The sequence below is a fragment of the Pleurodeles waltl genome, chromosome 2_1 (assembly GCF_031143425.1).
Source record: "Pleurodeles waltl isolate 20211129_DDA chromosome 2_1, aPleWal1.hap1.20221129, whole genome shotgun sequence".
Taxonomy (NCBI): Eukaryota; Metazoa; Chordata; class Amphibia; order Caudata; family Salamandridae; genus Pleurodeles; species Pleurodeles waltl.
Genome location: NC_090438.1, coordinates 679,788,888 through 679,811,688, shown reverse-complemented (window position 1 = coordinate 679,811,688; position 22,801 = coordinate 679,788,888). Strand labels below are relative to the sequence as shown.

General features: G+C 44.7%; 1 protein-coding gene across 1 annotated transcript in view; it reads left to right on the top strand.

Annotated features, from left to right (window-relative positions):
- The window catches only part of VAPA (VAMP associated protein A), a 180,930-nt gene that overhangs the window by 43,476 nt on the left and 114,653 nt on the right, over positions 1-22,801 (top strand). Inside the window, exon 2 of the mRNA XM_069216505.1 lies at positions 4,114-4,266. Within this exon, the coding sequence (XP_069072606.1) occupies positions 4,114-4,266 (153 nt within the window). The remainder of the gene's footprint in view (positions 1-4,113; positions 4,267-22,801) is intronic.

Here is a 22,801-nt window from a genome sequence, read left to right as displayed (position 1 = left end):
TGAGTTTTCTTTAAGGTTACTTTATATCACAACCTTCTGTGCTAATTGTAACTTCTATTCAGGTTACCATAGTTGCCTCATCTTGTGCTTCCCAGGAATATGTCCCTCATCCATTATCGGATGTCATGCTTCTCCTTGCCCATAAAAGCGAACTTGTTTTTTTACAGAATGTACGCAGCATGTCACTTTTGAGTAGGTGTCTCCCGTCACAGTAGTGTACTCTTGTCCATTTGTTTACCTCTGCCGATCCTGCCACCTTCCCAAAGTCTGATAGACGCCATAATAGCAATTCAGGTGCATATGTTGTTTTTGTGTCTGGAATGACCTGTCCACCTTCAGCACTAGTAGTTAAAGTTTACGTGGTGTCGTTGTGTCTGAGCCTCCTCCACGATAACTATGCAAGTATTTTGCTTGAAGCAGGCTTTTTTTGTTGCCCTAATTACACCTTGACCAAGAAATACAGGAACCTTGGTATTACTATAATTTTGGCTAATCCTGTTAATTATGAGGACAAACCTTTCCAAAATATGTACATTGTGTGAATTGTCAGTTATTGGTTTGTTTAGATTCCCACTGATAAGCTCTGCTTGATGCATCAAGATACCTAGGTAGTAAAAATGTGTTCACTATCTAGGTTGGAATAAGTTAACTGGATCATATAACTCAAGTTCTTCTAGATGTTTGGGATAGAGGCAAGATTTAGGCCAGCTAATTCTCTGAATCATTCAAGAACAGTCCACACCTGGGCTTGGTCACAATCTGCATTCCTCAGATTTAGCAATATATTGTTTGCATAAAGAGATTGTATGTATCGGATTTCCCACCCACATTTAAACGTTGCTGCCTTGTGCTTCATTGCCAAGGCAAACGAGATTAGGTAGAAGGCATCCCTGACAAGTGCCTCTGTGTAACTCTGGGTTCAGAAATAATCCTTCCTGTTTTCGCTTTGGCTGTTGGGTCAGAATACAGCACTCTGATCCTTCACGTTATATGTCCATGTAAACATTTCCATTAATTTAGGTGCTAAAAATGCAGCAAAAGCTGAATAGAATTGTATCTTGTCTAACGGTAAAGCTTTTTTGCGTGGCTAATTTCTGTTATCTGAGGGATCATCTAACTTTTCCACTAGTACTATGAGTAATAATCTTGATCTTGCAGTGTGTACATAGTCAATCTTGAGACATTTGGCTAAATCGGAATAAAGCTGTTTGTTGCACTGGCATTTATGGGTTCAACTCAATTTAACCACTGGTCGAGTTGATGTTTTGAGTGCGATATTGGGTGTTGTGCACTCTGTTCGAAGCAACCACTCCACGAGGCCTCGTAATGTATCAGCTTTGCTGTGTTGTCTGACTGTATATATTTTTTAATAACCAAATAACTGCAGGCTTGTCCGCATGGACTCTCTATTCAGATCTACCATGCAAGATTTCCTGCTACTATTTCTGCTACAGCTTTAATTTCAAGGTTTCTTAAACTCCCTTTAATTTTGTGATCTCTGATAACTGTAGATTTGTGGTTGTTATTATGCGACTTGTGTGCTTTTATTACATATCGTGTGTATGTCGATCTTGTGTTCCAGTAGGTAAAGATGTGGACTGTTGAGCCATCATTAGTTTCAGTATATTGTTTCTGATCTCTTATGCTCATTTTTTTATAGGCTAGAGGGGATGTATCCTGCAATCTCCTTGCTGCCTAACCCATGCCGAGTATGTCAACAATAGGCAATGGTCAGAAAAAGGGGGTCCCCAACTATTCTGGGCATGCCAGTATCCCTAGTAGCTGGGAAGAAGGGGCCATGTCCAGCCTAAAATGTAGAATATGCTGAGAACATAAAAATTCATTTTCAGTTGGGTGCAATGCCCATAATGTATACTCGAAGCATCAATTTTCAAACAATATAGTGAGGGGCTTCGTCTGACATTTGGCTATAGTTGGTGTTTAGTAGAGATGGGTAACATCAGTCCCTGTGTTTATTACATAATTAAAATAAAGTACTATTGTAGTTAAAATTTTATTGAATATTTCATACCATGTTCAATCTAATCCATCCTTTTTTGCCCTCTAGTAAATTAAAATTAGCTGAATGCATTAATGATCTAATTTTGCCGGTGACTGCAATCTGATGTTTGATAACTTTTTGATACAAATTCCAAAAGAAAATGTTTTCCTGATAAATCATACACAGTCTTTAAATCAGCATTTGAATTAACATCTTTGGGCATATAGAGAATTTGCAATTTATGTTCTAAAGAGTCTTGTTTTTTTTGTCACATCAGGTCTGATGATGATCAATCGTTTTGCTAGTAAGCATCCTATATCCTACTTTGTGCAGTCAGAGGTTTGTGCATTTTTCTCATCAGATCAGTCTCCTGCTGGTAATTTTTTGTAAACATTTTTTTAACTTAAATTCGATAGTATGGATGGAGATGTAATAATTTAGTAACAGATAAAACATGTCATTAGGAATTTTCTTGCTGCCAAAAAAAAAACAAATTCTGATATCACTGTTACAACTAATTGAGATGCACCTAAAGGTGCTTTTAGAGCTTTCATTATTTGTTTTGTAGCAAAACAGAGGTCCTCCACAAATGTGAAATAAGCACTTACTACATTATTAGAATATTTTTGGACATACTTCTTGATTCAGTTAAAAAACAAACAGCTTGACAATGGCAACATTTAATGTGTAGAATTTATTGAAAGTTGCTCCTTAATACTAGTGCGGTCGAAATACAGCTGGCCTGTAGACTTACTTTTCTCTGTTGCATTTTAGCATATAGATTTTCATTGGAAAAACTACTCCTAGAATGTTATTTATTTAAATCATAGCGTGGGTATCGCTAATGTTCTTTCTATTGAAGATAAAATGAAAAAAACATTTTTTGGTTTCCACGCTCTTATTTCCTATTGAATACTAGAAATTGAATATTTTGTTTCAACTCCGAAAATGTAATTTTCTCTGACATTAATTTCATGTTAACATTTAATCTGTTTTTGTTATGGATGCTAAATTGGTATCATTAACTATGTTGGATTGTCGCAGTCTTAAGAGTTTCTTAATACGATCAGTTTTCTTGTCCTTCTTTTCTCTTCACCCCTATTTGGTTTGCTTATTTAAAAAAATTTAGTTTACTCATTTTACACTTAAACTTTGTTTGTTACGGAATTTAGATTGATACATTATGTAACTCGACATTTTTCAATATTATCTGCTGTTTATTATTTAACATTACTGAAACAGATGTGAGTGTTCAATTTCCTATATGGATTATTCTATTTTTTACATTTAATTTTCTTAGCTGTACGATTTTACATGATGCTGTGTTTGGGGTGGGGGTTGGGTCCAGGGTTCATTTGTTCTGGTTTAATGTTTAACAGTTTTTCTTTTTCATCTTACTTGAGTACTATTGAATTCTCCAGTTGCTATGTATACCTGAACTGGCCTGCAGCTCTGACACAACTGCTTGCAACATGGACAGTAGACGAGGGCATGAATACTGAATTGCAAACTGAGTACCATCTTATGCTGTTTGACACAATATAATAATTTGTTGCCCATTCCAAAGTGTCTTCACTGTTAGATGTGTTACGCACACGGATACTTGTGGTTTAGCATGCTGTAAAACCCAATAAACAGATTAACACATCAGTAAAGTTATTAAACAGTAGTTTAGCCTTCAATACTTTGATTTGATAATGCTGCCTAGCGTGCTCACATCAATAGTATGATTTATGGTTTGAATGGGAAGATTAGGCTGTTCTCCCATTGTATCAGTTAAAGATCTGTTTGACTTCTCCATTGATCAAGTAAGCCTTGAGGTGCTCTTGTTTATAACCTCTTGAATCATACACTGTTCAGTGTTAACTACTACTGCTTTTTACTAGCCATTCAGCTCATCACATCTTCACCATTTATTTCGAGAACCAACAGTTTATCTACAACTTGTTATTGTAGAATTAGGTTTCTTTCATGGTTTCGTTTTTGCTTATTTAACTTTGTTAGTTTTACTTAAAATCCCTTTGTTGAAATTCCTGTGCTTACAAATTTGAAAGGAGTCACTAGAATGAACAGTAACCCAAATTAAAAGGTAACTTTCTTTCTTATTCTAGGTCCCTTCACAGATGTAGTAACCACAAATCTTACTCTGCGGAATCCAACTGATAAAAAAGTATGCTTCAAAGTGAAGACTACAGCACCTCGTAGGTATTGTGTCAGACCAAACAGCGGAATCATAGAACCCGGAGCAACTGTGGTAGTGTCAGGTAATTGTTGGTGGTTGTTCTAAAATCTGCTTAAGTAGGCTATTTTCAGATTTATACTTGTTGTAAATCCAAATTTAGGACTAGTGAGACTAAATATTTTAAGCCTGTTTGGATTGATTGTTTCCTGTTGCAGATATCATTCCATCAATTTGGGATGTTGAGACTATGTTCGATATTATCAAATCTTTAAACGCCTGAAAACTGCAATCGACAACTGAAAGATGACAGGTGAAGTTTTTCCAAATGTCATGTGGAGGTGGTGCGTCCCATGTACATTTATTTTAATACATTTAGGTCCGTTTGAGATGGACAACTTTTTTGGTTTAAATCCACAAACTATGCAGCAGATGTGGCAAGTCTAGCAAATTCATACTCCAAAGAAAACAGTGGCCACAGTTATATTTGTCAGTGCCCTGCATATAATCAAAGGAAGGCTGTCATCTGACATCAATATTCTAAAAGTCAAGGACACCTCTAGCTCAGAAGTACCTTGACACTTTACCCATGGAAGATAGTTTTGGTTTTATGACCATCATCACTGTAATGTGATAACTGAACCTTCAGGGTCATCGAGGCTGTACATCTGCTGTCTGATAATTTTGCTTCAATTTTAAAATTGATGTAAAATAGTGATTTTACAAAACATCGGTTTTATTTTGTTGGGAAGAAGGGCGGAGTCTCTTATGTATTCCTTTGCGTCCGAGTATCACTTGCCTCCTTAATTTCTGTGGGAATTTGGCACATACTCATTTTGCTGTTCCTAGTTCTCTTCATGGGCACTTTGTTTCATGTCTCCTCTGGGCTAAATCTCCTCCCTGCATATCAAAATTATAAAATTCTACCATCCATCTCAGGTTCCAGATTGATAATGTTTTTTCCGGTCTCCTGCATTAGTCCTCTGACAAGATTCTGCAATGTTCTCAGGAGGGTTGTGTTCTCTGTTGAAAAGACTTTTCTCAACTCCCTGCCACCTAGGTGTTGAGAGTTACGATTTTGTATTCTTAAACCACATGGTAGTACAGTATCGTGGATTAACTATCCATGTAAAAAAATATTGTGTTCTCACTATCTCTTGCACAAATGTTCTCCTTTTTAACCCCTCGGGTGCCTTAGACGTAACTGTTACGTCTTGGGCAGCACCGCTCGGATGCCCAGGACGTATCCGTCACGTCATGCACCAGGGATTTTATTTATTAATTTATTAATATTGATAAGTGGAGTGACCCGTTAATAAAGGGTCGCTCCCCAGGTGGCCATTTCTTTTTAATTAGGCCTTTTCTGCCCAGGAGGTGTGGATGGGGGTGGGAGTGGTCAGAAGCCACTCGACACCAGGGACCCCTTAGGCAAGGGTCGCTCCCCAGGGGGCAGCTTTTTCATTAGGCCTTATCTGCTTCTCCCTCCCCCCGGGGGGCAGAAAGGCCTATATTAATTAGGCCTGTCTGCCCCCAGGGAGGGCAGAAGCCACGAGACACTAGGGATTTTTTTTTGTTTCTCACCAATTTAACGCAAGCGGATCGACCCCTTAGGCAAGAGTCGCGCCCAGGGGGTGGGGTGGAGGGGGGGATTTATTAGGCTATTTTCGTAAGGCCCATCTGCCCCCTGGGCAGGGGGGGAGGGAGGGGGGGGGGAAGAGAAAGAGTTGCAGAAAGCCCACCAGACACCAGGGAAGATTTTTTTTCCCCCCCCAAAAAAAGGGTGGTGGGGCATGGGAGCAAAGTTACTCTGCCCACCGGTGGGCAGATGGGGCAATTACCCCCGACCCACTCCCCTAGTTTGGGGGGGGAGGGTAGAAACCTACTAAATGCCAGGGAATGAAAAAAAAATAGTGGGGTGGTGGCTACCAACCAGTATGGGCGTGGTTATGCCCCCACCCCAACTGAAGGGGGTAACATTCTTTCAGCTCTTCCCCCGCACACTAAAACATCTTATCTCACTGCAAGCAAGCGGACATTTTATTATTTGGGGTTTCGGTTTTACATTTGGGCCATGAGAGCTTGTGTAACTCTCAAGATTGTCCCACTTGGAATGGTGAAAGCTGCACTTCTTGGACTTTGGGATGCTGCCATGTACAAAAATCTCAGAGACTAGACACATCTGAAAACTAAACATCTGGGTGAGTCCAGGGTGGTGTGCTCACATGCACCCCACACCATTTTCTTACCCACAATGCCCTGCAAACCTCCAACTTTGCTGGAAATCACAAATTTTTCCCATATTTTTGTTATGGAGCCTTCCGGAATCTGAAGGAATCCACAAAATTCCTACCACCCAGCATTGTCTCATCTATACCGATAAAGATTCTGCCCCACTTGTCAACCTAAAAAACTTGTTTTTCCAAACTGCCCTTTTGGACCAGCTTTGGTTCCCCCTCATTTTTGACATGTTTTTAGCTCTTCCTTCTCACAGGCACTTGGCCCACCTACACAAGTGAGGTATGGGTTTTACCGGGAGACTGAGGGGAACATTGGGTGGTAGGAAATGTGTGCCAGTGCGGGGATCTCCCACAGAAATGTGGGGAAAAATGTTTTGTTTTTTTTAGCTATATTTGGGGTTTGCTGAGGATTCTGGGTAAGAAAACACTGGGGATACACGCAAGTCACACCTCCCTTGACTCACTCGGGTGTCTAGTTTTCCGAAATGTTTGGGTTTGGTAGGTTTCCCTACATTGCTGATCAGCCCAGGACCAAAACGCAGTTGCCCTCCATCCCCTGCAAAAACAGATAATTTTGTATTTGATAATTTGGATGTGTCCACATAGTGTGTTGGGGCATTTCCTGGCACGGGCACTAAGCCTTCCCACACAAGTGAGGTACCATTTTTATTGGGAGACCTGGGGGAACGCTGGGTAGAAGGAAATTTGTGGCTCCTCTCATATTCCAGAACTTTGCAGCACCGAAATGTGAGGAAAAAGTTTTTTGCCAAATTTTGAGGTTTGCAAAGGATTCTGGATAACAGAACCTGGTGAGAGCACCACAAGTTACCCCACCCTGAATTCCTCTAGGTGTCTAGTTTTTAGAAATGTCCAGGTTTGGTAGGTTTTCCTAGTTGCCGGCTGAGCTGAAGGCCAAAATCCACAGCTAGGCACTTTGCAAAAAAACAGGTCAGTTTTCTTTAGAAAAATGTGATGTGTCCATGTTGCGTTTCCTGTCGCAGGCATTAGGCCTACCCACACAAGTGAGTTACCATTTGTATCGGGGCATCTAGGGGGAACACAGAATAGAAGAACAAGTGTTATTGCCCCTTGTCTTTCTCTACATTTTTTCCTTCCAAATGTAAGACGGTGGGTACCTAGGGTTCTTGATGAACCTACAAAGCTCTCTATATATCTCCTCAACCAGAAGAGTCCAGCAGACGTAAAGGTATATTGCTTTTGAAAATCTGACATGGCAGGAAAAAGTTACATAGTAAAACGTGTTGAGAAATGCCTATTTTTGTCTCAATTTAAATATTTTTGTATTTCAGCTGTTATTTTCTATAGGAACACCTTGTAGGAGCTTCACAAATGACCCCTTACTGAATTCAGAATTTTAACAACTTTTCAGAAATGTTTAGCTTTCCGGGATCCAGCATTGGTTTCACACTCGTAGGTCACTAACTGGAAGGAGGCTAAAAGCACAGACAATAGTAAAAATGGGGTATGTCCCAGTAAAATGCCAAAATTTTGTTGCAAAATGTGGTTTTCTGATCCAAGTCTGCCTGTTCCTGAAAGCTGGTAAGACGGTGATTTCAGCACTGTGAACCCTTTGTTGATGCCATTTTCAGGGAAAGAACCACAAGCCGCCTTCTGCAGCCCTTTTCCCATTTTTGTTTATCCAGAAAAACGAAATTTCGCTGTATTTCGGCTAATTTCTTGGTCTTCTTCAGGGGAACCCCCAAACTCTGGGTACCTCTAGAATCCCTTGCAATTTGGGGGGGAAAAAAGGACGCAAATTTGGCATGGGTTGCTTATGTAGACAAAAAGTTATGAGGGCCTAAGCGCAAACTGTCCCAAATAGCCAAAAAAGGGCCTGGCACCTGAAGGGGAAAAGGCCTGGCAGCGAAGCGTTAGGTGAATAATATATGTACATCCAGTGTGAAAATATTTTTGTAAACTGTTTAGGACACTGTCAGTTACTTTTATCAACTACAGTTTGACATACTACCTTTACGCATGCACCCAGGTGATGCTACCAAGAAAATCTTTGTAAGGACAACGTACTAGGCATATAAGATGAGGTTCTTGTATTTCGTATGGGCTTACGAGAAGCAGTCGCAGGAATGCCTCGCCTCCTCATACGGTATTATTGAATTTAGTTGACGCCTTCTCATCTTTCCATATAGTTCAGTTTGCAGGTTTCCTAGAGGATTGCTACATTCTTGCAAAAAAAGTTTGCTCCTTCATCGGTTCTGCAATGGATACCTAATTCTGTTTTATAATACCTTCCTTAAATTTCAAAACAAGCTATTCAACATGCCACAATCTAGACCTTTGTAACAAGAGAAAGCTTCCTTAACCTACATAAGTGTGGCCAAATCTAAGAAGAAAAAAACTCTTCAGGATTTTTATTTTGAAAAAAACAATAAGAAAAATGACAGGCGATGCCTGCAAAGACGAGCCTAGTCTTGAGAGTATGCAGGTTGACCCAGGTATTTCACAAAACACCTAGTAGTTGAGCTACAGTCCATATTCCCTTCGTGACAATCATGACACTCTCTGGCCTCGCTGTTTGAAGATGTTGAGAAGCATTGACAGATTATAAAGGGATTACATTATTTTCAGAGTTTCTTATTCTGATGTCCCTTTAGCATTGTCAAGAAGGAATGATGAGGAAAGGGGAGCTACTGCATGGTGCCTGCATGTGGACAGCTTGAAAGAGAGGAAAAGGAATAAAAGATCGATCTGCAGCCACATAAGCAGTTGAGAGACTGGACGTTAAAGGCTTCAGCACCCTACTCTCTTGTGCTGTAAAGGTATATATTTCTTATACCATTCAACATTCAGTAGCTCGAAATTCAGGTACAGAAGAGTTGGCACCAAAGACTGTCATGAAAGAACTAACAATCAAAACGTATGCTGTTGAAATGTGGCACTCATTCTCTGGGGTCATCTTGTAGTGTCAGATAGAGACAATTTGCCAGGAATGCTGGACAAAATCCTGTTTAAGGAGGAACCTGCTCCACATCTTTCTTCTTCCAAGTCTTACAAGATATAATGGATAATACAACTTTAAAAGACATTCCTCAGTTATGTTTTGTGCCTTCCCCCAGTTTGGCAACCTCATTTACATATTGTCATAAAAGCACTAGAATGCATTTCCCATTAAATGACCCTCTTAAAGTCAGTTAGCTTGTACCTCAGGAACAACAGGTGTGAATGATCTTAACCCTTTAAATGCGGGCGTCGCTGCTAAGCCCAGGACCAAAACGCAGTTGCCCTCCATCCCCTGCAAAAACAGGTAATTTTGTATTTGATCATTTTGATGTGTCCACATAGTGTGTTGGGGCATTTCCTGGCATGGGCACTAAGCCTTCCCACACAAGTGAGGTACCATTTTTATCGGGAGACTTGGGGGAACGCTGGGTGGAAGGAAATTTGTGGCTCCTCTCAGATTCCAGAACTTTCTGTCACCGAAATGTGAGGAAAATGTGTTTATTTAGCCACATTTTGAGGTTTGCAAAGGATTCTGGGTAACAGAACCTGGTCAGAGCCCCACAAGTCACCCCATCTTGGATTCCCCTATGTCTCTAGTTTTAAAAAACGCAGAGGTTTGGTAGGTTTCCCTAGGTGCCGGCTGAGCTAGAGGCCAAAATCTACAGGTAGGCACTCTGCAAAAAACACCTCTGTTTTCTGTCAAAAAATGTGACGTGTCCACGTTGCGTTTTGGGGCATTTCCTGTCGCGGGCGCTAGGCCTACCCACACAAGTGAAGTATCAATTTTATCGGGAGACTTGGGGGAACGCTGGGTGGAAGGAAATTTTGTGGCTCCTCTCAGATTCCAGAACTTTCTGTCACCGAAATGTGAGGGAAATGTGTTTGTTAGCCAAATATTGAGGTTTGCAAATGATTCTGGGTAACAGAACCTGGTCAGAGCACCACAAGTCACCTCATCTTGGATTCCCCTAGGTGTCCAGTTTTAAAAAATGCCAAGGTTTGCTAGGTTTCCCTAGGTGCCGGCTGAGCTAGAGGCCAAAATCTACAGCTAGGCACTTTGCAAAAAACACGTCTGATTTCAATTTAAAAATGTGATATGTCCATGTTGCGTTTCCTGTCGCGAGCATTAGGCCTACCCACGCAAGTGAGGTACCATTTTTATCGGGAGACTTGGGGGAACACAGAATAGCAAAACAAGTGTTATTGCCCCTTGTCTTTCTCTAAATGTTTTCCTTCCAAATGTAAGACAGTGTGTAAAAAAGACGTATATTTGAGAAATGGCCTTTAATTCACATGCTAGTATGGGAACCCCGGAAGTCAGAGATGTGCAAATAACCACCGCTTCTCAACACCTTATCTTACGCCCATTTTGGAAATACAAAGGTTTGCTTGATACCTATTTTTCACTCTTTATATTTCAGCAAATGAATTGCTGTATACCCGGTATAGAATGAAAACCCATTGCAAGGTGCAGCTCATTTATTGGCTCTGGGTACCTAGGGATCTTGATGAACCTACAAGCCCTATATATCCTCGCAACCGGAAGAGTCCAGCACACGTAACGGTATATTGCTTTACAAAATCTGACCTTGCAGGAAAAAGTTACAGAGTAAAACGTGGAGAAAAATGGGTGTTTTTTTCAGCTCACTTTCACTATTTTTTTTATTTCAGCTGTTATTTTCTGTAGGAAAACCTTGTAGGGTCTACACAAATGACACCTTGCTGAATTCAAAATTTTGTCTAGTTTTCAGAAATGTTTAGATTTCCGGGATCCAGCATTGGTTTCACACCCATTCCTGTCACTAACTGGAAGGAGGCTGAAAGCACCAAAAATAGTAAAAATGGGGTATGTCCCAGTGAAATGCCAAAATTGTGTTGAAAAATGTGTTTTTCTGATTCAAGTCTGCCCGTTCCTGAAAGGTGGGAAGATGGTGATTTTAGCACCAGAAACCCTTTTGTTGATGCCATTTTCGGGGAAAAAATCACAAGCCTTCTTCGGCAGCCCTTTTTCCCAATTTTTTTGAAAAAAACTAACTTTTCACTGTATTTTGGCTAATTTCTTAGTCTCCTTCAGGGGAAACCACATACTCTGGGTACCATTAGAATCCCTAGGATGTTGGAAAAAAAGGACACAAATTTGGCGTGGATAGCTTATGTGGACAAAAAGTTATGAAGGCCTAAGCACAAACTACCCCAAATAGCCAAAAAAGGGCTCACCCCCTGGGGGGGGGGGGGGAGGGGTCGAGGCTAAAGAGGTTAAAGAAGATCCACACATTATTATGCCTTTAGTTTTTTTTTCTCTTACCAAAAGGTCAAGTTAATTCTTCTTTGCTAAGAGAGGATTGTATTCGTACCCAGTTTTAGGATAGTAGAATTAGCAGGTGGTCGGATGATGATTCTACTTTTTTGTATTTTAAAAGGTATTGAGTAAACCTTCATTCCGCTGTTTTTTTTTTTTTTTTTTTATTATATATCAAGGAACCATATCAGTCAGTCAATGGTTTCCAAAAAAAAAAAAAAAAAAAAACTCCCTTCAAAGCTAATTGGCATAGCTCATACAGTCATCCAAAACAACCAAGATGTAGCATGGAGGCATGGGCCTTACTGTCTGGCACTTATCATTGGGATTTCACCTGGGTGTGAATCAATATTTAACAGCATATTTTGTGTATTTTAAGAGCAAGCCCTAATTAAGATATTTAGGAGCTGACCTCCAAATGTATGGCCTATCCCATACAAATTGGGGTTATTTTTCCCCTCGCTATTATCAGATCTTTTTGGTCCACCATAGGTTAGAGGGCCTTGATGCACTTTTCCATTTCTTTGTATATTTAACTGCTTTACAGCTAGCATGAGAGTACATGTTCTTGTTTATAAGCTTTACTGCCAGTAGGGTTTTCCCAAATTACCACTGCTGGGTCCTCTGGAATAGGGTGGCCCAGATGGGGGCTCACAATCTCCTTCAATATTTTTATACGTATTTTTCAGTTTAGGTAGGGGATAATGGCAGTGATTCTACCCTGAAAACTGGTACACAATTTTGGAATAAAGTTCCTTTTACCTAAGCGCCTCGTTGAAATATCGTGGCCTAGTAGTCACTCACATCCCATTATATAGAGCCATTTTGTGTTGGGGATTGTGTATTAATGGCCTTAATTTGTGAAATAGCCCCTTTAGTAGGAGTATATACTGGGGAAACATGTTTTCTTAATTCAGTTCACTGGTAGCGTCTTTTGTATGATTCAGATGTAAGGGCCAGTGTCGTATTTGACAATAGTTATTCATGCTCTCATACTTGGTACCTTGGCAAATCAGAATTAAGGCGCAGGGGCCTAAACCGTAATGGAAAGGGTCTGACTTTAGAAGGAGCACTCTATCCAACGCTTCCATTATAGAGCACAGAATATCTAAAACCTAGCACACCACCAATCTTTCCTTTTTATGAAGCCATACTAACAGCCCATGGCGCCCTTCCTAGTGTTGCAGCTTTCATATTTACCCAATGCTTCTCTCCTTCAATTAGAGAGCATACAGAAATACATACAGAGCTGAGCTGCCAGGCAGTACTTATCCAAATCTTGTAGGGCCAGACCGGATGATTCTCAGCTTGCCCTCAAGACCATCTTGCATAGTGAAGGTTTCCTTAAGCCTTATGCATTTGTTGATCTTCCAGCTTTCTTAAGCTGTGAATCCTCACATTATTTTGTGGAGATTAGTCCTCCAGGTTTGTGCATCTTTGGATCTGATAGACGTTTAGCTGAAGATCCCTTACCTTAGAATTTCCCCCAGGCGTCTTTCTGGATATTTTTCTCGAGCAGTACCCCTGCGTGCCGTTAGGTGGCATTGAACGGCTCTGCTTTCGTCGTCAGTGCTGGTTATGATGTTGTGGGTCTTGTATAGGCACTACCTTAGTGCCCTGATGACAGTTCAGTTCTTTCCATGCCATCTAGCGCTGATCTGAAGAAAGAGCTTCCCCTCAGTCACTTTTTGATTGTTACTTTTTCAACTTTTGAGTGTTTCCACTCCTGGTATGGCAAGGGATGTCATCTCATGAGGCCGGGTTCAAGCCCTGCGGATCCTGCCATCAGGTGATGTCCATGACTGATCCGCACATTGTGTGCTTTTGGTGTCTGGTGCGCTTCCTGGACTCAGTTGTGCTCCGAGTGCAAAGCCATGAATCTGAAAGCTTTAAGGGAGCGGTACCTAAAGCTGATGGTGGCCAGGCGGTCTGCTTCACACAAGTCCAGATCTCGGTCAAGAGGAAGGTCCTGAGATCGGCCACGTAACCCCCACTCCTTTTTTTTTTTTTTTTCTTTCTTTTTTGTCCCTCTCAAAGTCCTCGGGACGTTAGAGTAAATCGAAGTATAAGAATAAGTCAAAGGTAAAATGTTATTCGACTTCACCCTGTCCATCGGCCGATGCTGGAGTGTCATTGATCGAGGCCTCCATCTGCCGCTGGGCAGACCTCGCGTTTCCCAGGGTTTCCGGGATCTGGAGCGACCCCTGCCCAACAAAGTTTTGAGGCCATGCACCTCATTTTTTGGGCCTGTCTGACTCCGCTTGTTCACCTTCTGGCCCTGTGGAGTTGGAAGGGGCCCCTCTGGGTCTACACCAGTGAACTGAAGTAGTTCAAGGGGCACCCAAGGATCTATTAGTGGATCAAAATCAGCACAGATCGTGCCACTTAGACCTTCCCTAGTGCAGCTTCTGACGTCAATGCTCCCGGTGCTGCCCGGGCACCTGGATGGGGCCACCCCCATACACATTGCTGACCAATCTGACAGAGGTGCTTCAACCTGGGGATTCCTCCTTGGACACCTGCTTCCCTTTAATGAAGCCCTTACAGATGTCCTACTGGTTACCTCGTCCAAGCTCAGCACAGGGGACACAGCACCCCGCCCCTGAGACCATGGTCATCCAAGCCTCAACTTCTCAGAATGCGTTCTCTTGTGCACCCCCCAATAGGGCATCCAAGAGGCTGGACATACTTGGGAGGATGTTTTCTTCTGCCAGTCTTGCATTGCTGTCCGTGAACACTGCATGCCTTTTGGGCCATTATCCCCACACTCTGTGGGATACGGTTGCACAAGTGCTGCTACAGGTGCTGGAAGAGGCCTGGGCTGCACTTTCCCAAGCAGTTGGTGATGAGACAGATGCAGAAAAGTTAATGATCCCATGTGGACTGGGCACGACCGACTTACTGGGCAGAGTGGTTTCTTCGACAGGGGCCTTGAGGCACCACGCCTGGTTGGGAAAGTCTGGCTTTTCGGGGGATGTCCAGGCTAACCTTATGGACATGTCCTTTGATGGCACCAGGCTCTTCGGAGAGGAAGTAGATGCTGTGCCCAAGTGCTTAAAGGATTCTCGTGCTATGGCCTGATCCTTAGGCCTCGTGGCACCCCCCCCCCCAATCCCCCTCAGTCTTTTTGCCCCTTAAATGGCTACAAAGGGGTGCCCAGCCATGTTTGTTTCCCTCCAGCAACCGTGCTGCTGTTGAGCCCGTGTGTGGCGAGGGATGTGGGATCCACCACCCTTGTGGAACAGGGAGCCAGTGGTCTGGCCAGTCCACTGCCACACCTGATCTCTACAAACACATTCCCCCCCTTATATATGCCCTGCAGTGCCTTCGAACCTTCCTAGTCTGATTCCCCACCTGGGACTAGTCTGAGGCAGAATTTGCCATCACCTGCTTCTCTAGCAGTCCATCACATCAGACAGGTGGGTTTTACAGGTGTTCACCACGGTGATGGCGGTGGTCTCAGTTCATCTGCACATATCGGGGATTTTAGTCTTCCCCCTATCTCGACAACAAGCTGTTGAAGGCAGGCTAGCCCCAGGCTGTCTCCCCAACTTCAGACCACAGTGGACCTCCTGAATTGGCTGGGGTTCACTTTAAACATGCTGAAGTCACACCTGGCTCACCTCGGATGCTCCCTTTGATTTGGGCTGTTCTGGGTACAGTGCAGTTTCGGGCTTATCCTCCCTAGCTGTGAGTCCAGGATATTTAGGCTTTGATACAGATGTTTCAGTGGACCCTTTGTCAAGAGGCTCAGCGCCTCCGGATGTGGCTGGAACTGCAGGGTATTTCCCTGGTGGCTTAACATCTGGTGGACTCTATGAACACCAGAGCAGACATACTCGGCTGACAGTGCTTAGTCGATCACAAATGGTGTTTCCATCCGGATGTGGCGCAAGATCTTAAAGCAGTGGGGAGAGCCTTGGTTAGATCTGTTCCCCTCTGCAGAGAACGCGCAATGCCAGCAGTGTTGCACGATGGAGTTTCCAAGGCACGATCACTCAAGGACACTTTTTATTTTGAGTGGAACTCGAGCCTCATGTACTCCTTTCCGCCCATACCACTTCTGCCCAGAGTTCTCAAGAAGATCAAGAATGCCTGGCCCAAGTAATCCTTGTGGCTCTGGACTGGACACAGAGTCTGGTATCCCAAGCTACTGAGCATGGCCATTGATCCTTCCAGCAGACTGCCCCTTCGTGAGCATCTTTTGCAGCAGCAGGGGGAGGGTTCTCCATCCAAACCTGTCCAGTCTCTGCCTTCTTGCTTGGAGATTGAGTTGTTAGTTGACAGCTTTTGACCTTTGGCCCAAAGTCTGTAATGTAATCTTGGCAGCCCCTCATCTCTCCACCAAAACGGTATACACCTGTCATTGGAAGAAATTTGTGGTGTGGTGCACAGACAAGTTTGACACCCTTTCTCTGAGGTTCTCTTTATGCTTTCTTTGGCCCAGGAGGGCTCTGCTATAGGCACTGTCAAAGGTTTTTTGTCTACAATCTCTTCTTTTTTTATGGTTGCCTGACCATCCTTCTTTATTTAAATCCCTGGTTGTAAATAGGTTCCTTAAAGGCCTTACTCATAAGTTTACTCCATCCCCACTTATTATGCCCCAATGGGATCTGAATTTGGTTTTGATATTTCTGATGTGAGTTCCTTTCGAGCCTCTCCATAATTGTCCTCAGGCTTTGCACTTTGAAAACAGCCTTCCTTGTGGCTACTACATCTGGCTGTGTGTAGAGTAAGCTGCAGGCATTGTCATCTAATCCACCCTACCTATCCTGATAAGGTGATGCTTTGCACTAGGGACTCCTTTTTTGCCAAAAGTGGTTACGCGGTTTCATGTAGGCCAGTCCATCACCTTGACTCCTCTTACGCAGCCCTGCATCCTTCTAAGGAAGAGGCGAGACTCCACTGCCTGGACCCAAAAAGGAAGTTTTGCAGTGTAGAAGAGAACCATTTCCAGATGGGTTGTACTCTGCATTAAAATTTGCTATGCACTGGCTAAAAAGCCCGCTGAGGGTTTGCGTGCTCTTTCTACTTGAGCTAAAGTTGCGACATATGCTTTAGTACGCAGAGTTCCAGTCCTTGACATTTGTCCGGGGGCAATGTGGGCACCCCTGCACAAGTTTACCCAACACTACTGCCTTGACCATCTGTTCCATAGGGACAAGCACTTTGCCTTTTTGGTCCAGTAGGACTTTCTAGTATAACCTTACTACTCAGACCTACCTCTGGGGATGGTATTGATTTGGTATCTATTCTACGGTAAGGAATCTGCAACAGATGGACAATTTACTCACCTTCAGTAACGCCTTATCTGGTAGAAACAATATCCATTTGCAAATTCTTTACTGACCCACCCATTCCCCCCCCCCCTCCCCCCCCCCCCCCACCACTACCACCACCACCACCTCTGCAAACTAATTTCTAGGGACCGGGACTACCTTTCAGGGCTCTAGTTTTGACTCGTCGGTGTCCTTCATGTCTCTGCACTTCTGGCGTGGAAAGTCATGAAAAGAAACTCATGTTAGCTCGCCGGGGTGTTGCCAATATAGGACCCACAAGGTCATATCTGCGCGGACGCTGCGACTGATGCAGAGCACATAGATGGCTCCTAACGGCGCCCAAATGTAATGCTCGAGAAAAATCTCCAGATCCAGACTGCCGTCTGGGGGAAATTCTAAGGTAAGGAATCAGCAACTAGATATTCTCTACCAGATAAGGCGTTACTGACGGTAAGTAACTTGTCCTTCAAATCATTCATCTCTTTTTCTAGTTCAACAAGCTTCTTGGGTGCTCTTAATTTTCTGCCTCAGAGCGATGATATCCTCCTCATTCGTAGCTGCTTTCTCCCCCATTGTTTGCTGTCTTTGTTAAATCACGCTAATGCCGACATTTTCCTTTCAGAGATTGTAGGTGCAATGTAACTGTGTCAGACCTTGTGGTGTAGTTCAGACAGTCAGTTTTGCAAGCCTGCTTTAGTCAGAGGGCGACACTTCAACCTTTCTTGTGCCCCTTTCCTCTGTCAGGTTCTGCTCTGGTTTGTGAGTGTTACAGCAGTCTGAGTCTTTTTTGCTCTTCGGGGGTTGGTGTTTGGCATCTAGAAGAGTAGATTGTAGTGTCGGTAAGATGAACCAGTGAATTCTGTCCCTCCCTCTGCACAAACATCATATGGAAAATCCAGCTCCTATCTAGTTATGTTGTCCCCTTAGGTTCTTGATCACCTCAGTTTCAATTTTCTATTTAGTACTTGTAAGGAAATACCTCCTTGGCATGGTTTTACCCCCTGACTTTTTGCCTTTGCTGATGCTAAGTTTTGATTGAAAGTGTGCTGGGACCCTGCTAACCAGGCCCCAGCACCAGTGTTCTTTCCCTAAACTGTAGCTTTGCTTCCACAATTGGCACAGCCCTGGCACTCAGATAAGTCCCTTGTAAATGGTACCCTTGGTACCAAGGGCCCTGATGCCAGGGAAGGTCTCTATGGGCTGCAGCACCCTGGGGACCCCTCACTCAGCACATGCACACTGCCTCACAGCTTGTGTGTGCTGGTGGGGAGAAAATGACTAAGTCGACATGGCACTTCCCTCAGAGTGCCATGCCAACGTCACACTGCTTGTGGCATAGGTAAGTCACCCCTCTAGCACGCCTTACAGCCCTAAGGCAGGGTGCACTATTTCACAGGTGAGGGCATATGTGCATGAGCACCATGCCCCTACAGTGTCTAAGCCAAACCTTAGACATTGTAAGTGTAGGGTAGCCATAAGAGTATATGGTCTGGGAGTTTGTCAAACCCGAACTCCACAGTTCCATAATGTCTACACTGAAATCTGGGACGTTTGGTATCAAACTTCAGCACAATAAATGCACACTGATGCCAGTGTGGAATTTATTGTAACCTGAACCCAGAGGGCATCTTACAGATGCCCCCTGAATACCAATCCGACTTCTAGTGTGGGGCTGACCAGTTTTTGCCAGCCTGCCACAACCAGACGAGTTGCTGGCCACATGGAAGAGTGTGCCTTTGTCACTCTGTGGCCAGGAACAAAGCCTGTACTGGGTGGAGGTGCTGCACGCCTCCCTCTGCAGGAACTGTAACACCTAGCTCACCCCCTTTGTTACAGCACCACAGGGCATCCCAGCTAGTGGAGATGCCCGCCCCTCCGGCCACTGACCCCACTTTTGGCGGCAAGGCTGGAGGAGATTACTTGTTTTCCTAATTGTCACCCACCAGTCAGGACAGCCCCTAAGGCGCCCTGAACTGAGGTGACTGCTGCCTTTAGAAATCCTCCATCTTAGTTTTGGAGGATTCCCGCAATAGGATTAGGGATGTGGCCCCCTCCCCTCAGGGAGGAGGCACAAAGAGGGTGTAGCCACCCTCCAGGACAGTAGCCATTGGCTACTGCCCTCCCAGACCTAAACACACCTCTAAATTTAGTATTTAGGGGCACCCCAGAACCCAGGAAAGCAGATTCCTGCAACCTGAACTAAAGAAGGATGACTGCTGACCTACAAGCCTGCAGAGACGACGGAAGACAACTGCTTTGGCCCCAGCCCTACCGGCCCGTCTACTGACTCGAAAACCTGCAACCAGCGATGCATCCAACCGGGACCAGTGACCTCTGAGGCCTCGGAGGACTGCCCTGAATCCCAGGACCAAGAAACTCCAGTGAGCAGCGGCTCTGGTCAACAACCTGCAACAATCTTGCAACTTTTCTACAACTTTAAAGACCTCACTCTTCCTGCCGGAAGTGTGAGACTTCACACTCTGCACCCGACGCCCCCGGCTCGAGATCCAGAGAACCATCACCACAGGGAGGACTCTGCGGTGACTGCGACCCCGTGAGTAGCCCGAGACAACCCCCTTGCACTCCCACAGCGACGCCTGCAGAGAGAATCCAGAGGCTCCCCCTGACCGTGACTGCCTGTAACAAGGGACCCGACGCCTGGACCAAGCACTGCACCCGCAACCCCCAGGACCAGAAGGAACCGAACCTCATTGCAGAGGTGACCCCCAGACGACCCTCTGCTTAGCCCAGGTGGTGGGTGACCAGAGAAGCCCCCCTGTGCCCTGCCTGCACCGCTAGAGTAACCCCCGGGTCCCTCCATTGAAACCAGTTCAAAACCTAACGCCTGCTTTGAGCACTGCACCCGGCTGCCCCTGTGCCGCTGAGGGTGTGTTTTGTGTGTCTACTTGTAATCCTCCCCCCCCCCCCCCCCAGTGCTCTACAAAATCCCCCTGGTCTGCCCCCCAGGACGCAGGTACTTACCTGCTGGCAGACTGAAACCGGAGCACCCCTGTTCTCCATAGGCACCTATGTGTTTTGGGCACCTCTTTGACCTCTGCACCTGACCAGCCCTGAGCTGCTGGTGTGGTAACATTGGGATTGCCTTGACCCCCAACAGTGGGCTGCCTATGCCCAGGAACTGAGACTTGTAAGTATCTTACTCACCCCACATATCTAACCAATACTTACGTCTCCCAGGAACTGTTGATTTTTGCAGTGTCCACTTTTAAAATAGCTACTTGCCATTTTTGCCAAAACTGTGTATACTTCTGTTTAAAATCAACGTTCTATACTTACCTGTGTGAAGTACCTTAAAATGTATGTGCTGACCTAAAATTTGAATCTTGTGGCTCTACAATAAATTAAGAAAATAATTTTCTAGATTAAATAAAACTATTGGCCTGGAGTAAAGTCTTTGAGTGTGTGTTCCTCATTTATTGCCTGTGTGTACAACAAATGCTTAACACTATCCTCTGATAAGCCTACTGCTCGACAACACTACCACAAAATAGAGCATTAGAATTATCTAATTTTGCCACTATATTACCTCTAAGGGGAACCCTTGGACTCTATGCGCACACTCTTACTTTGAGATAGTATATACAGAGCCAAATTCCTACAGTACTTCAGTGATAAGGTAGTGATTGATTGCACTTTTTTTATAGCTATGTGTGAAATAATTGCCTTGGAGGTAGAGCCCCCAGGGCAACATCAGACCAGTTGTTCCTGGAGTGGGGTGGAGGGCCCTTGCTTTGTAATATCAGGTTGTGAGCTACAAGTGGAGCTGGTAGCTCGCTCTTCAGTACAAGAGATTTGTGGCATCTCACTGCATTCTTGGTTTTGAATGTGGGTCTCAATTGAAACCTGGGTCATCCTGCATTGGCACTAGGTAAGCAGGCCCTCAGAATAGCATACAGTAGGGGCTCTCTGTGTACTGGATGCCTTGTTATTGACAACCGTGGTCTGTACACCTAGTGTCCTTGGATTCTGTGCGGCAAATCCCAGGTGAGGCACCTACTTGCAGTGGGTTCAATGGTGTTTTCTTTACTGGGCTTCCTCTGCTCTTTCCTTACATGTTCCCACATTGCTCACTCGTACTGTTGATCAAATATCCTCAAAATGGTCACTGTTGACTGCTGAATCTAGTCTTCTTTTTCCACACTTCACATCAGAGCACCTCTGATGGCCATATTGGAAGCTCCCATCTTCTGATACACAGGTTTGGGCATTGCAGCTGTCATTTTGAGCATGTGGTGGTGCTTTTAGGTCTGCCGGAACCCCAGCCGGGCTAGTTAATAACCAGCCGTCTTAGTTCCAGCCTCGGACCATCCCTTGACTGTAGGAAAGTGCCTATGTTGACATGGTTATCCCCCCACTTGTTGCCTAATGTTGATGCCAACTTTGATTGAAATTTTGCTGGGATCCTGCTAACCAGGCCCCAGCACCATTGTTCTTTCCCAAAATCTGTACCTTTGTTTTCACAATTGGCACACTCATGGCAATCAGTTAAGTCCCTTGTAAAAGGTACCCTTGGTACCAAGGGCCCTGTGGTCAGGGGAAGGTCCCCCAAGGGCTGCAGCATGTATTAAGCCACCCTTGGGAACCCCTCACCAAGCACATATACACTGCCTTTGCAGCATGTGTGTGCTGATGGGGAGAAAGATGGTCAACATGGCACCCCTCTCAGGTTGCCATACCCAGAAACCACTGCCTGTGGCAGGGTGCACTATACCACAGGTGGGGGCATAGCTGCATGAGCAATATGCCCCTACAATGTTTAAGTCCATTCTTAGACATTGTAAGTGCAGCGTAGCCTTATTAGCCTTATGATCAGCGATTGTTTTCCATTACGAACTCCACAGTTCATAATGGCTTCACTAAATACTGGGAAGTTTAGTATCAAACTTCTTAGCACAATAAACCCCCACTGATGCCAGTGTGGGAGTTTATTGAAAAATTCACCCAGAGGGTATCTTAGAGATGTCCCATGTATGTTAGCCAACTTGCTAGTGTAGGACTGACAGGTCTGTGCCAGCCTGCCCGTTTCAGTCGAGGTTCTGACCACATGGGGTGAGAGCATTCGTGCTCTCAGTGGTCACAAACAAACCCTGTCCTGGGTCGAGGTGCTCCACACCTCCCCCTGCAGGAACTTTAACACCGGGAGGTGAGCCTCAAATGCTCAAGCCTCTGATTACAGTGGCCCAGGGTACTCCAGATAGTGGTGATGCCTGCACCAGAACAGCGACTCATCCAGTGGTACCAGTGACCTCTGCCAAGCTCCAGAGGTCTGCCCTGCATCCAAAAGGACCAAGAACTACCGTGGACAGTGGCACTGTCCAAGAAGAAATAACTAAGGACTCCAGCCTCTCTCTGAATACATGAGTTCTGATCACTCTTCACCTGATGCCCATGGCCGTGTCCAGGTGGCCCAACCAGCTAGAGAGGATCCCCAGGCTATTCTGAGCAGGTGTCCACCCTGGGTTGACCTCTCCACATGACGCCTGCACAGGGAATCCAGAGGACCCCCCCTGACCATGATCGCTCTGGATGAAGATATCAAGATGCATAAAGACCCACTGCACCCGCAGCCTCCAGACCTTGGAGAACCCGACCTCTGGTGCAGCTATGTTAAGCAGGCAGTCCTCCTAACTGTCCAGCCTTTGGTTTGCCCAAGACAACATCTTGGACCTCGTCTGCATCCTCTGTGACCCCCAGGTCCCCTCATAAAGAATAATTGGAAACCCGATGCCTTGTTTGCACACTGCACCTGGCTGCCCTAGGGCCGATGAGGGTGTATGTTTGGTGCCTACTTGTGGCCCCCCCCAC